The sequence below is a fragment of the Leucoraja erinacea genome, chromosome 41, assembly GCF_028641065.1.
Source record: "Leucoraja erinacea ecotype New England chromosome 41, Leri_hhj_1, whole genome shotgun sequence".
Taxonomy (NCBI): Eukaryota; Metazoa; Chordata; class Chondrichthyes; order Rajiformes; family Rajidae; genus Leucoraja; species Leucoraja erinaceus.
Genome location: NC_073417.1, coordinates 1,574,666 through 1,589,856, shown reverse-complemented (window position 1 = coordinate 1,589,856; position 15,191 = coordinate 1,574,666). Strand labels below are relative to the sequence as shown.

Below are 15,191 nucleotides of genomic sequence, written 5' to 3'. Positions count from 1 at the left end.
GCAAGAGCCTTGTGTAATGTCTTCCTTAATATAAAAATACTGTAAACCAGTGCATATAAATAAGTGTTTGAAAACATCAGTTGCTTCTTGTCAAAAAAAAACCCCTACAAACTAATTGTGGTTGAATAATCTTTGCTATAACTTGCAGTCAGTGTCCAATCAACTATCTGTCAGGTTGATCAAAGTTGAAGTTGATGAAATCCTCTGTGAAGCGATGCTGATTTAAACGCCTGAGAGATGACTGAGGCGTGGAGAAAAATGCGGGCTGTTTATTGAGAGGGATTCCCTTCATTTCCCTTTGCCTGTTCACAGTGGGCGTAATCTGAATATATTGCTTTGAGTTTCGTTAGCAGGATGTGGTAAGGATGCATCTAGTTTATCTTCGGTTTCCTCCCACGCTCCAAAGACGTACAGATTTACAGGTTAATTAGCTGGGTTTGAAAATGTAAAATTGTCCCCAGTGTGTGTCTGATGGCGTTAGTGTGCGGGGATCGCTGGTCGGTGCTGACTCATAAGATCACAAGTGATAGGAGTAGAATTAGGTCATTCGGCCCATCAAGTCTACTGCGCCATTTAATCTATGACTGATCTATCCCTCCCTCCTAACCCCATTCTCCTGCCTTCTCCCCATGACCCCTGACACCCGCACTAATCAAGAATCTATCCAAGGTAGACAGAAAATGCTGGAGAAACTCAAGCCGGTGATGCTGCCTCACCCGCTGAGTTTCTCCAGCATTTTTTGTCTACCTTCGAATTTTCCAGCATCTACAGTTCTTTCTCAAACAAGAATCTATCTAACCCTGCCTTCAAAATATCCATTGACTTGGCCTCCACCGCCGTCTGTGGTGAAGAATTCCACTGATTCATCACCCTCTGACGAAAGAAATTCCTCCTCATCTCCTTGCCAAATGAACGTCCTTTAATTCTGAGGCTGTGTCCCCTAGTCCCTAGACTCTCCCACTAGTGGAAACATCCTCTCCACATCCACTCCATCCAGGCCTTTCACTATTCTGTAAGTTTCAATGAGGTTCCCAGCACTCCGCAGTATTGGAACATCATAAATTAACAGCCTTGTTGTCTTTGGCGTAATTAGGTGACTACAATATTCACTGAGATCTATAAAAGGCTTTAATACAGAGAGCCCCATTGTAGGGATATATCTGTGGAAAATGAATCCATGGTATAAACTTAATTTTACTTTGGAGTCACGTGAGTGACTACGTGAAAAACCCCGCCAGGACGCATACGTGACATATCGCTTTCACGCTTGTGAAACGACAGGCGGGGTGGAGCGTTCCCCCGCAGCGGTAAGTTTGAAACCGCGACCTGCAGGTAAGTGATTTACTCTGCGGTAGTTTTTGTCCCCGGTGAAGGTGAAGGCACAAGCGCCGTAAGTGGGATCCCGCGCCGGCCAGAACACCACGGCCGGGCGGGAGACTATTCAGAATGGGGCCGTCGACTTTGACAAGTCGAAACGGCAGGAGGCGGGGTGGAACGACGTTCCCCCGTGGCGACAGTTTAAACCTGGACCTGCAGGTAAATGATACTGCGGTCTTTATTGTTCCCATTCTGTTCCACAGGTGGGGAAACATGGAGAGCTGTGCAAACAACGGCATGCGGCACAGTAATCACCCTTAAGGGAACAGTTGTGCCCGACTTCGCTCCCGCACCGGCCTGATTAAACACCATGGCTGGGCGGGGGACTATACAGAACGGAGCCGTTGGCTTTGACAAGTCAAAACGGTAGGAGGAGGGGTGGAAGGACATTCCCCAATAACGGCCCATAAAAAAAGACAGACAACTGTAGTCAAGCCGCTGCCGTTAGCTCCGCCACTAACCCAAATAAGACATTCATTGTTATATATGGAGAACACCAAAAACATCAGAGGCTATGAGATGGCACTACTAATAAGCCACAAGCAACCCCACAAAAAAATGTCGGTTCAAACTATTTCCAGATGGCTGAAAGGTTTTAACAACAGCTGGAGTGGATACTAACATATTCAAATCTCATTCCACCAGGGCTGCAGCTACATCGGCAGCTATGGAGTTGGACGTACCGATGGACCAAATCCTGGAGACAGCAGGATGGTCAAGGGAAAAAACGTTCCAACAATTCTACCATAAACCAGTGGTTAAACCTGGAACTTTTGCAGAATTAAATTTAAGTTCTGTAATATGATTCACCCCATGAAATTGGGGCTATAATTTGTTGTTAACAAATTTATCATGGTTTTCAATGTCGGATTCATATTTAAACATGTTAACACAATTCCTCCCTTAGTCAATTAAGGCAGATGTGATGCATGGACTCGTTTCCACGGCATGAAATCACAGAGCTTTGAAATCTTCACGTAGTCACTCACGTGACTCCGAAGTAAAATAGTAAGTTAAACGAGAACTTACCAGTTCGAAGTTTGATCGTTATTTTATGAGGAGTATGTTGTGGGAATACGTGCCCTCCGCTCCCACCCTTGATCATATACGCAACTGGTATCTTCTTCTCTAATCTTACTATGTTCAGTCATTACAGTTATCTGTGATTTCACACCGCTGCTTTGAAGAATGACACGCATGCGTCCTGGCGGGGTTCTTCACGTATTCCCTCAACGTTACTCCTCATAAAATAACGATCAAACTTCGAACTGGTAAGTTCTCGTTTAATCTTACTATTAAATTGCGAATGCCAATTTTGTCGGGCATGTGAGTGAAGTTTGGTTGAGTTCAGTTTATTGTCACGTGTACCGAGGTACAGTGAAAAGCTTTTGTTGCGTGCCAACCAGTCAGCGGCAAGACAGGACATGATTACAATCGAGCCGTTTACAGCATACAAGTACATGATAAAGGGAATAACGTTTAGTGCAAGGTAAAGCCAGCAAAGTCCAAAGAATCCAGAACCCAGGTCGGTAAGGGAACAATTGAGCCAAAATCCAACTCCATAACTTTGGATCGTCACGGTGGCGCAGCGGTAGAGTTGCTGCCTCACAGCGCCAGAGACCCGGGTTCCATCCTGACTATGGGTGCTGTGTGTACAGAGTTTGTACATTCTCCCCGTGACCTGCGTGGGTTTTCTCCGGGAGCTCAGGTTTCCTCCCACACACCAAAGACGTACAGGTTTGTAGGTTAATTGGCTTTGGTAAAAAAAAAGTAAATTGTCTCTAGTGTGTGTAGGATAGTTTGTAAGTTCATCAGTTATAGGAGCAGAATGAGGCCATTCGGCTCACCCTGCCATTTAATCATGGCTGATTTATCTTTTCTGTATAGGATTTGTAGGTTAATTGGCTTTGATAAAATTGCAAATTGTCCCGAGTGTGTGTAGGACAGTCCCAGCAGTCTGTGTTTGCTTCCTATCCATCTAAACCTGTCCTATCCATGTACCTAGCCAAATGTTTTTTAAAGCTTATTAGACCAAGAGCAGACCCGTTGTGCCTGTTCCTCCAATGCGCGGTTGCGGGCGAGGGGCGGGGGGCCGGCATGCGGTGTGGGACATGCCACGACAATAGACAATAAACAATAGGTGCAGGAGTAGGCCAGATTGGGCCCTTCGAGCCAGCACCGCCATTCACTGGGATCATGGCTGATCATCCACAATCAGTTGGTCGGCATGGGCAAGATGGGCTGAAGGGCCTGTTTCCATGCTGTTTGACTCAATGCCTCTCTGGTTTGCTTGTTTTCATTGGTCAGGGCATTGATCATCGGAGTCAGTAAGATATGATGCAGCTTTGTAGGATCTTGGTCAGGCCGCATGTGGAGTATTGCGCGCAGTTCTGGTCGCCCCCATTACAGGAAGGATGTGTGGGCTTTGGAGAGGGTGCGGAGGAGGTTTACTAGAATGCTGCCTGGATTAGATGGTTTAAGCTACAGGAGAGATTTTGATTGTTTTGTCTGTCGTTGCAAAGAAAACAATCCAACCTCTTCCTGTAACTAATATCCCATAATCCAGGCATGATTCTGGTAAATCTATCAGTGATGGCACAGAATCTGGTCTCAGGAGCTGTGATTCGACTGGCAATTTCATTTAAACAGGGCAGCACGGTGGCGCAGCGGTAGAGTTGCTGCCTCACAGGGTTCCATCCCGACTACGGATGCTGCCTGTACGGAGTTTGCACGTTTCCCCGTGACCTGCGTGGGCTTTTCTCCAGGTTCTTCGGTTTCAATAGACAGACAATAGACAATAGGTGCAGGAGGAGGCCATTCGGCCCTTCGAGCCAGCACCACCATTCAATGTGATCATGGCTGATCATCCCCAATCAGTGCCCCGTTCCTGCCTTCTCCCCATGTCCCCTGACTCCGCTATCTTTAAGAGCCCTGTCTAGCTCTCTCTTGAAAGCATCCAGAGAACCCGCCTCCACTGACCTCTGAGGCAGAGAATTCCACAGACTCACCACTCTCTGTGAGAGAAAGTGTTTCCTCGTCTCCGTTCTAAATGGCTTATCCCTTATTCTCAAACTGTGGCCCCTGGTTCTGGACTCCCCCAACATCGGGAACATGTTTCCTGCCTCTAGCGTGTCCAAGCCCTTAACAATCTTATATGTTTCAATGAGAAATCCTCTCATCCTTCTAAACTTCTAAAGTGTACAGGCCCAGTCGCTCCATTCTCACACTCCAAAGACGTACAGGTTTGTAGATTAGTTGGCTTGGTATAAATGTAAAATTGTCCCTGGTGTGTGTCGGATAGTGTTAGTGTGCGGGGATCGCTGGTCGGTGCAGACTCGGTGGGCCGAAGGGCCTGTTTCCGTGCTATGTCTCTAAACTAAACTAAAATACCAACAACAAAGAATGTTTCTGCAACTCCATTCACTGATTCTAAAGTCTTTGGCTAAACTCATCTTTGTTTCATTTCCCAGACATGTCCCCTTCAGTGAGATTCACCAGGCTTTGACTTTTGCGAAAACTACAAAATTAATAAATGGATGACAATGATTCATTTATGCTCTTGTTGAAATTGCAACAAATTGCAGCGAATTGTGGACGCAGCCCAGACCATCACACAAACCAACCTCCCTTCCATTGACTCCATCGACACCTCACGCTGCCTCGGCAAGGCCAGCAGCATCATCAAGGACCAGTCGCACCCTGGCCACTCCCTCTGCTCCCCTCTCACCATCGGGCAAAAGGTACAGAAGTGTGAAAACAAACGCACACCTCCAGATTCAGGGACAGTTTCTTCCCAGCTGTTATCAGGCAAGTGAACCATCCTACCACAACCAGAGAGCAGTGCTGAACTACTATCTACCTCATTGGAGACCCTCGGACTATCTTTGATCGGACTTTACTGGTTTTACCTTGCCCTAAACGTTATTCCCTTATCCTGTATCTGTACACTGTGGACGGCTCGATTGCATTCTTTCCGCTGACTGGTTTGCACGTAAGAAAAGCTGTACCTCGGTACACGTGACAATAAACTAAACTCAAACTCAAAGATGGACATGTTGAAATAATGACATTACAGCTGTGTCACTCTTTGTTCCATTCACGACTGCAAGACCAGACTCCCCATCTTTGGCCATCTCCGCTACACACGGCCTGATCAAAGAATTTGTCCCAACTTCCCCCAAAGAATCCCCCCTTCTCCCCGCCCCCGTCCAGCAAGAGGCACTACAGCTCCCCAGAAAAGACACAAAGTGCTGGAGTACATCAGCGGTTCAGGCAGGATCTCTGAGGAACATGGGCCGATGTCTACAGTGAACAGATACAGCATGAAGGGTAATAGATAAGGTCAGCTAAGGACAATAAAGACAATAGACAATAGTTGCAGGAGTAGGCCATTCGGCCCTTCGAGCCAGCACCACCATTCAATGTGATCATGGCTGATCATCCCCAATCAGTACCCCGTTCCTGCTTCTCTCCCCATATCCCCTGACTCCACTATCTTTAAGAGCCCTATCTAGCTCTCTCTTGAAAGTATCCAGAGAACCGGCCTCCACCGCCCTCTGAGGCAGAGAATTCCACACTCACAACTCTCTGGGTGAAAAAGTGTTTCCTCGTCTCCGTTCTAAATGGCTTACCCCTTATTCTAAAGGGGTGCATTGAGGTCCGGTTCAAAGGTCACCAATCAGGTAGATGGGGGGTCAGGACCATTCCCTAGTTGGCGATTACTAACCAAAAATCTGTCAATCTTCACTTCAAAAATATCCACTGACTTGGCCTCCACCGCCATCTGTGGCAATCATTTCCACAGATTCACCACCCTCTGACTCCAGAAATTCCTCCTTATCTCCTTTCTAAATGTACGTCCTTTTATTCTGAGGCTGCGCCCTCTGGTCCTAGACTCTCCCACTTGTGGAAATAGGGAGAAGGCAGGAGAATGGGGTTGACAGTGAAAAATAGGTCAGCCATGACAGAATGATGGAGGAGACTCGATGGGCTGAATGGCCTAATTCACGTTCATATGTTCATTGGTTTTGGGAGTAGAATTAGGCCATTCGGCCCATCAAGTCCACTCCGCCATTCAATCATGGCTGATCTATCTCTCCCTCCTAACCCCATTCTCCTGCCTTCTCCCCATAACCCCCGACACCCGCACTAATCAAGAATCTATCTATCTCTGCCTTAAAAATAGCCATTGATTCTGCTCCTTGCTCTACGAGCTGCGCCACCGTCTGCCACATTGGAGACCCTCGGACTATCCTTGATCGGACTTTGCTTGGTTTACCTTGCACTAAACGTTATTCCTTCATCATGTATCTATACACTGTGAATGACTCGATTGTAATCATGTATTGTCTTTCCGCTGACTGGTTAGCACGCAACAAAAGCTTTTCACTGTACCTCAGTACACGTGACAATAAACTAAAACTAACTAAACTGAACAAGGTCATGTGATAGGAGCAGAATTAGGTAATTCGCCCCATCTAGTCTACTCTACTATTCAATCATTCAATCATGGCTGATCTATCTCTCCCTCCAAACGCAATTCTTCTGCCTTCTCCCCATAACCCCGTACTAATCAAGAATCTATCTATCACTGCCTTAAAAATAGCCACTGACTTGTGGCCTCCACTGTGGCAAAGAATTCCACTGATTCACCACCCTCTGCCTGAAGAAATTCCTCCTCAACTAACTTAAGGAACGCCCTTCAATTCTGAGGCTGTGACCACTGGTCCTGGACTCTCGCACTAGTGGAAACATCCTCTCCACATCCACTCCATCCAGTTCTTTCATCACCATCATCATCTTTATCATAGGTAGACAAAATTGCTGGAGAAACTCAGCGGGTGCGGCAGCATCTATGGAGCGAAGGAAATAGGCAACGTTTCGGGTCGAAACCCTTCTTCAATCTGAACCCTTCTTCAGGGTTTTGGCCCGAAACGTTGCCTATTTCCTTCGCTACATAGATGCTGCTGCACCCGCTGAGTTTCTCCAGCACTTTTGTCTACCTTCGATTCTCCAGCATCTGCAGTTCCTTGTTGAACATCATCTTTATTATCATCATCATCATCATGGTTGATACCATCAACGGGCAAGGTGCCTTACAATGCCGTGTACGACAGTGATCGCAACTTCTACTGAAGTGTGGATGGCCGTTTGCTCGCTAGGAGCTCATCCGCCCTTTGATAGGTCTTGTTTCTGGTCCTGCTGGGGGTCCACAGCCCCCTCCTCACCTGGCAAACCAGGTGGGGGAGACGGGTTTAGTCTCCAACTATCCAACCATGGAGCGGGCAGCACGGGATGACATGGTGCCCGTGGCGGGGGGAACTATCCCCCGACCTGACCTACAATATTGGGTAAGTTCCCCAGACTCCCCGCCCTCTGGGACCCTCCCTCCCGTGGCCATGTCTGTGTGGGTGACGTGTCCGTGTCCGTGTCCGTCCATGTGGGTGCCGTGTCCGTGTCCGTGTCCGTGCCGTGTCCGTGCCGTGTCCGTGTCCCGTGCCATGTCCGTGTCCGTGTGGTGTCCGTGCCGTGTCCGTGTCCGTGCCGTGTCCGTGTCCGTGTGTCCGTGTCCGTGTCCATGTCCGTGTCCGTGCCATGTCCGGTCCGTGCCGTGCCGTGTCCGTGTCCGTGTCCGTGTCCGTGCCGTGTCCGTGTCCGTGCCGTGTCCGTGTCCGTGCCATGTCCGTGTCCGTGCCATGTCCGTGTCCGTGTCCGTGCCATGTCCGTGTCCGTGCCGTGTCCGTTTCCGTCCGTGCCGTGTCCGTGCCATGTCCGTGTCCGTGTCCATGTCCGTGTCCGTGCCGTGTCCGTGTCCGTGTGTCCGTGTGTCCGTGTCCATGTCGTGTCTGTGTGTTGTGTCCGTGTCCGTGCCGTGTCAGTGCCGTGTCCGTGTCCGTGTGTCCGTGCCAGTGTCCGTGTCCGTGTGTCCGTGCCGTGTCCGTGTCAGTGTCCGTGTCCGTGTCCGTGTCCGTGTCCGTGTCAGTGCCCATGTCCGTGTGCCCGTGTCCGTGCCGTGTCCGTGCCGTGTCCGTGCCGTGTCCGTCCGTGTCCGTGTCCGTGTCAGTGCCGTGTCCGTGTCCGTGCCGTGTGTCCCGTGTCCGTGTCCAGTGTCCGTGTCAGTGTCCGTGTAAGTGCCCGTGTCAGTGTCAGTGTCCGTGTCCGTGTCCCCAGTGTCCGTGTCAGTGTCCGTGTAAGTGCCCGTGTCAGTGTCAGTGTCAGTGTCGTCAGTGTCCGTGTCCGTGTCCGTGCCAGTGTCCGTGTCCGTGTCAGTGCCCGTGTCCGTGTCGTGTCCGTCGTGTCCGTGTCCGTGTCGTGCCCGTGTCAGTGTCCAGTGTCCGTGTCGTGTCCGTGTGTCAGTGTCCGTGTCCGTGTCCGTGTCCGTGTCCGTGCCGTGTCCGTGTCAGTGCCCCTGTCAGTGTCCGCGCCCGCGCCGTGTCCGTGCCAGTGCCCGCGGACCCCACCCCCAGATCCTACCTGGTCTCCAGAGGCACATTGCTGCCAAGCACCCAGCTGTCCTGCAGCTGGACAGATTCGGGCGTGGTGGGCAGCTCGCTGGGCGGCGCGGCCACGGGCGCCGGGCTCTGGGTCCGCCGCTGGCTCACCGAGTTGCGGCTGAGCGAGGTGACGGCCGGAGGCTGTTGGCCCAGGTGAGGCTTCAGCACCGGAGGCAGCGGCTGCAGCGAGGCCTGGCTCTGGTGGTTGGCTGGTTGCTCTGCAAGGGAACAAGACCACACGAACATTAGACATAGGAACAGAATTACACCACAACACCATTGAAGAAGGAGTAGACCTTAACAACATTAGACCTTGGAGTCAAAGTAGACCCCACGACCATCAGATACAGAATTAAACCACAAGACCACTAGACTTTGATCTGCATTAGACCATTAGAACATCGGAGAAGGATTAGACCATAAGAACATTGGACATTGTAGTTTGCACGTTCATAGGTTCATAGATGCTTTCAAGAGAGAGCTATACGGCTCTTAAAAATAGCGGAGTCAAGGGATATGGGGAGAAGGCAGGAACGGAGTACTGATTGGGGATGATCACATCGAATGGCGGTGCTGGTTCGAAGGGCCGAATGGCCTACTCCGGCACCTTTTGTCTATTGTTATAGGAGTAGAATTAGGCCAATCAGTCCACTCCGCCATTCAATCATGGCTGTTCTCTGGCTCCGAATCCCATTTACCTGCCGTCTTCCCATAACCCCTGATGCCCGTTCTCATCAAGTCTAATTAGACCATATGACCATCAAATACAGAATTAGATGACTAATCCATCGGAGAATGAGTAGATCCTGCCCATTAGACCATTAGGCCATTAGTCCTGGGAGCAGAATGAGGCCATACAACCATAAGACGTACTAGCGAAATTGGACCTTTAGACCTAGGAGCATAAGCAGACATTAAGACCATTGGAGGAGAATTATACCATAACCGTAAGATATAGCTGAATAAGACCATGACCTGAAGACCAAGGAGCAGAATTTGACCATTAGATCATTGGAGATGGAATAGACCATGAGTCCATAAGATATGGGAGCAAAATTAGACCCTAGACCCATGAGATATAGGAGCAGAATTGTGCTGTAACGCCATTAGACCCAAATGCAGACTTGGACCAGGGCCAATGGAGATCGCAACATAAGACATGGGAGCAATAACCAACCCGATCTCCCGGTGGCTCAGTACTTCAACTCCCCCTCCCATTCCGAATCCGATCTCTCTGTCCTGGGCCTCCTCCATGGCCAGAGTGAGCACCACCGGAAATTGGAGGAGCAGCACCTCATAGGGCAGTCTGCACCCTAGCAGCATAAACATTGAATTCTCCAATTTCCGGTAGCCCTTGCTGTCTCCTCCCCTTCTCAGCTCTCCCTCAGCCCTCGGGCTCCTCCTCTTCCTTTTTCCTTTCTTCTCACCCCCCCCCCCCCCCTCAGTCTGAAAAAGGGTTTCGGCCCGAAACGTTGTCTATTTCCTTCGCTCCATAGATGCTGCCGAACCCGCTGAGTTTCTCCAACACTTTTGTTCACCATTGGACAAGGATTAGACTATAAGACATAGGAGTAGAGCATGACAAAGGAGCCGAATTAGACCATTACACCTAGAATCAGAATTAGACCATAAGACCGTGGACACGGGAAGAGAATCATACGATAAGACACAGGAACAAAATTGTACCATGAGACCATTAGGTCTGGGAGCAGAATTGGACCATAGGACAATAGGAACACAATTAGACCATAAAACCTTCAGAGCATTGGAGCACAATTAGATTATAAGACCAGAAGATCATGACTTTAGAGTGATACAGCACGGAAACAGGCCCTTCAGCCCAACTTGCCCACAACAACCAACAACACTAGTCTCACCAGCCTGTGTTTGGCCCATATCCCTCCAAACCTGTTCTATCCACGTACAGTACCTGACTGAATGGATTTTAAATGGTGTTGTGGTGCCAGCCTCAACTACCTCCTCCAGCAGCTCGTTCCATACACCCACCGCCCATTATGTGAAAAATTGCCCCTCAGATTCCTATAAAATCTCCCCCCCCCAACTTCTATACACCTAGAAGCAGAATTAGACCATAACGTCATTAGGCCAAGGATCAGAATTGTATCTTTCGACCATCGGAGATGAATTGGACCATAAGATGCAGGATCAGACTTGGTCGATAAGACACAGAAGGAAAATTGTACCAGAAGACACACACACCCACACACACACACACACACACACACACACACACACACACACACACACACACACACACACGCACACACGCTCACACACACACACACACGCACACACACACGCACACACACACACGCACACACACGCACACACACACACACACACACACACACACACACACACACACACACGAGATGCACGCACACACACACACACATTTCACACACACACACACACACACACACGCTCACACACACACACACACACACACCACTGCCACACAGCATGGGCACAGTAGGTGCCAGCGTGACAGCTCCCCCATGACTAGTACACAGGCACTGCCAGGAGAGACTGCGGCACACACACACACACACACACACACACACACACACACATCACATTACACACGCACACACGCACGCACGCACGCAATACACACACACTCACACACAAGTTAACATTGTGCACACAACTCCACACACACACACACAACACACACATGCAGCACACACACACTCACCCACAATTTAATATGCACACGGCACGGTGGCGCAGCAGTAGAGTTGCTGCCACACAGCGGCAGAGACCCGGGTTCACCTGACACGGGTGCTGTCTGTACGGAGTTTGTACCTTCTCACCGTGACACGTGGGTTTTTCACCTCTGCCTCCAGCATGGGCCCACACTAAAGACGTGCCAGCGTGATCAGCTCTTCAGTATGACTAATGTACACAGAACAGCATGACATTGGACTTTGTCTGTGGCTGGGGAGCACTACAATGCTGAGACAAAGCTCGGCAAGAACATTCCCCATCTCAACCTATTGGGGGACGGGACAATTTGTATTTCCCTTCCCGAATCATAGTTTATTTGCATGCGTTACAACATACCAAGTTAAGATTGTGCAGTCATGACCAATAAAAAGCAAAAGCCCAAAACAACTTTAATATGCAGGCATTCCCACAGTCGGAACATCGGCACGGTGGCGACAGCAGTACTGTTGCTGCCCTGTCACAGCGCCAGAGACCCGGATTCCCTCCTGACAACGGGTGCCCCACCCACGGAGTTTGTACGTTCCCGGAGGTTGCCCGTGGTTGCCTGAGTGGCAGGTTTTCTCTCCGGGTGCTCCGGTTTCCTCCCGCACTCCATAGACGTGCAGGTTTGTAGGTTATTTATCTTCAGTAAGATTTCCACTAATGTGTAGCATAGAACTAACAACACATTGGACTTTGTCTGTGGAACTGATGCACTACAATGCTGAGAACTATATTCTGCACTCTGTATCTTCCCCATTGCTCTACCTATTGTACTGGAGTTTGACAATTGTATTTCATAATCAAAATCATATTTTATTAGTATGTTTTACAACATACGAGGAATTTGATTTGTCGTACAGTCATACCAATAAAAAGCAACAAGGACACACAAAACACACTTGCTGGATAAACTCAGCGGGTCAGGCAGTCATCACTGTGATAGGATAGGGACGTTTCACAGAGTTTGCTGGAGTAACTCAGCGGGTCAGGCAGCATCTTTGGAGAAGATGGATAGGTGACGTCTCACAGTGTGCTGGAGTAACTCAGCGGGTCCAGCAGCACCCAAGGAACATGGATAGGTGCGGTTCCCGGAGGTTGCAGGTGGTTGTCAGAGGGTGCAGGTAGTGGAAGCAGGTAGGTGAAACACAGTGACTGGAGTACCTCAGCGGGAACCGCACGGAAACCTGTGGAGAACATGGGGAGCAAAGTTTCACAGAGTGCTGGAGTTACTCAGCGGGTCAGGCAGCATCTGTGGAGAACATGGACAGGTGATGTTTCACAGAGTGCTGGAGTAACTCAGCGGGTCAGGCAGCATCTGTGGAGAACATGGATAGGTGACGTTTCACAGAGTGCTGGAGTAACTCAGCGGGTCAGGCAGCATCTGTGGAGAACATGGATAGCGGAACTTTCGGGTCTGAATTAGGGCCCTGACCCAAAATGTCACCTATCCATGTTCTCCACAGATGCTGCCTGACCCGCTGAGTTACTCCAGCACTCTGTGAAACGTCACCTATCCATGTTCTCCACAGATGCTGCTGGACCCGCTGAGTTACTCCAGCACTCTGTGTTTTCTTTCTAAATCAGAATATTGAAGGGACATGCTCTTTTAGAGTCCAAAGAAAAAGGTTTAATTAAATAGCGTTCGGAGATGAGTGATCATTATATAAAAATTATAGTAAAGACTAAATATTAGTTAAGTTTACTTTAGTTTAGAGATACAACGTTGAAACAGGCCCTTCAGCCCAATGAGTCTGTGCCGACCAGCGATCCCTATACACCAGTTCTATCCTACACACTAGGAGCAATTTACACAAGCCAATTAACCTACAAACCTGCACGTCTTTGGAGTGCGGGAGGAAACCGAAGCACCTGTGGAAAACCCACGCAGGTCACGGGGAGAACGTGCAAACTCCGTACAGACAGCACCCGCAGTCAGGCTGGTAGGCTGGTAGTTATGTAATAAGGTTGATAATAAGTCAGCTACATCTAACATTTAAGATTAGAATGTGGCACATGAGTCCACAACAGGAAGAGTGATCCAGCCATGGCTAACAAGATCACTTAGAATTAGCTGGGGTGTCACGGTGGTGCAGCGGTAGAGTTGCTGCCTCACAGCGCCAAAAACACGGGTTCGATCCTGACTACGGTCGCTGTCTTTATGTAGTTTGTGCGTTCTCCCCGTGACCTGCGTGGGTTTTCTCCGGGTGCTCCGGTTTCCTCCCGCACTCCAAAGGCATGCAGGTTTGCCGGTTAATTGGCTTCTGTAATCTGTCCCTAGTGCGTAGGGCAGCGTACGTGTGCGGGGATCGCTGGTCGGCGCGGGCGCGGTGGGCCGAAGCGCCTGTTCCTGCGCTGTATCTCTAATCTAAAACTAAACTAAATCAAAGGACAAGGGCACATAATGTTGCCAGATAGATGACTAAGCGAAAGAACAGGATCATTTCAGACTTCAGCAAAGGAGGTAGAAGGCAATAACAGTAAAACGCAAAGGAGGTTATGACAGTAATCCAGAGAGGACTGTAAAACCAGACCATAAATGATATGGAGAAGGAAAATCAAAGGAGGAAATGTTAACATGATTTCCTCAGTGACTGAGAACGAATGGATTTTATCGGACAATAAATGAAATGACAAGAGACATTTCATAAATATTTTGTGTCCATTTTCACAAGGCATGGAGCCGGGCAGGAAATACTGGAGAAATAACAGCCCCCATTTGCTTGCATTTGAGTGGGTTAACATATGATGGGCATTTGGCGTCGCTGGGCCTGCACTCGCTGGAGTTTAGAAGGATGGGGGGGGGGCCTCATTGAAACTTACCGAATAGTGAAAGGCCTGGATAGAGTGGATGTGGAGAAAATGTTTCCACTCGTGGGAGAGTCTAGGACCAGAAGGCACAGCATCAGAATAAAAGGACGTTCCTTTAGGAAGGGGATGAGGAGGTATTTCTTTAGTCAGAGGGTGGTGAATCTGTGGAATTCATTGCCACAGACCGCTGTGGAAGCCAAGTCAGTGGATATTTTTAAGGTAGAGATAGATAATTATTGATTAGTACGGGTGTCAGTGGTTACGGGGAGAAGGCAGGAGAATGGGGTTGAGAGGGAGAGATAGATCAGCCATGATTGAATGGCGTACTAGACTTGATGGGCTGAATGGCCTAATTCTGCTACTAATGATCATAGAACTCAAACCCTTCCTCTCCATGTACATTTAATGGTGGAAGAGGCAGGAAGGGCTGAATGGGCCACATCTACTGCTATTTCGTACTTTCTTGGTAAAAACACAAAGTGCTGGAGAAACTCAGAGAGTAAGGAAGCATCTCTGGAACACTTCCTAAGAAGACTTAGGAAGTTCGGCTTGTCCCCATCAACTCTCACCAACCTCTACTGATGCGCCGTAGAAAGCATTTTATCGGGATGCATCACAGCACGGTTTGGGAACAGCTCCATCCAAGACCGCAAGAAATTGTAGCGAATTGCGGACGCAGCCCAGACCATCACACAAACCAACCTCCCTTCCATTGACTCCATCTACACCTCACGCTGCCTCGGCAAGGCCAGCAGCATCATCAAGGACCAGTCGCACCCT

The 15,191-nt window shown here is 49.2% G+C and overlaps 1 protein-coding gene across 1 annotated transcript in view; it reads right to left on the bottom strand.

The window, feature by feature from the left end:
- The window catches only part of LOC129714803 (teneurin-3-like), a 282,436-nt gene that overhangs the window by 230,925 nt on the left and 36,320 nt on the right, over nt 1–15,191 (bottom strand). Inside the window, 1 exon segment of the mRNA XM_055664649.1 lies at nt 8,851–9,088. Coding sequence (XP_055520624.1) covers nt 8,851–9,088 — 238 coding nt within the window.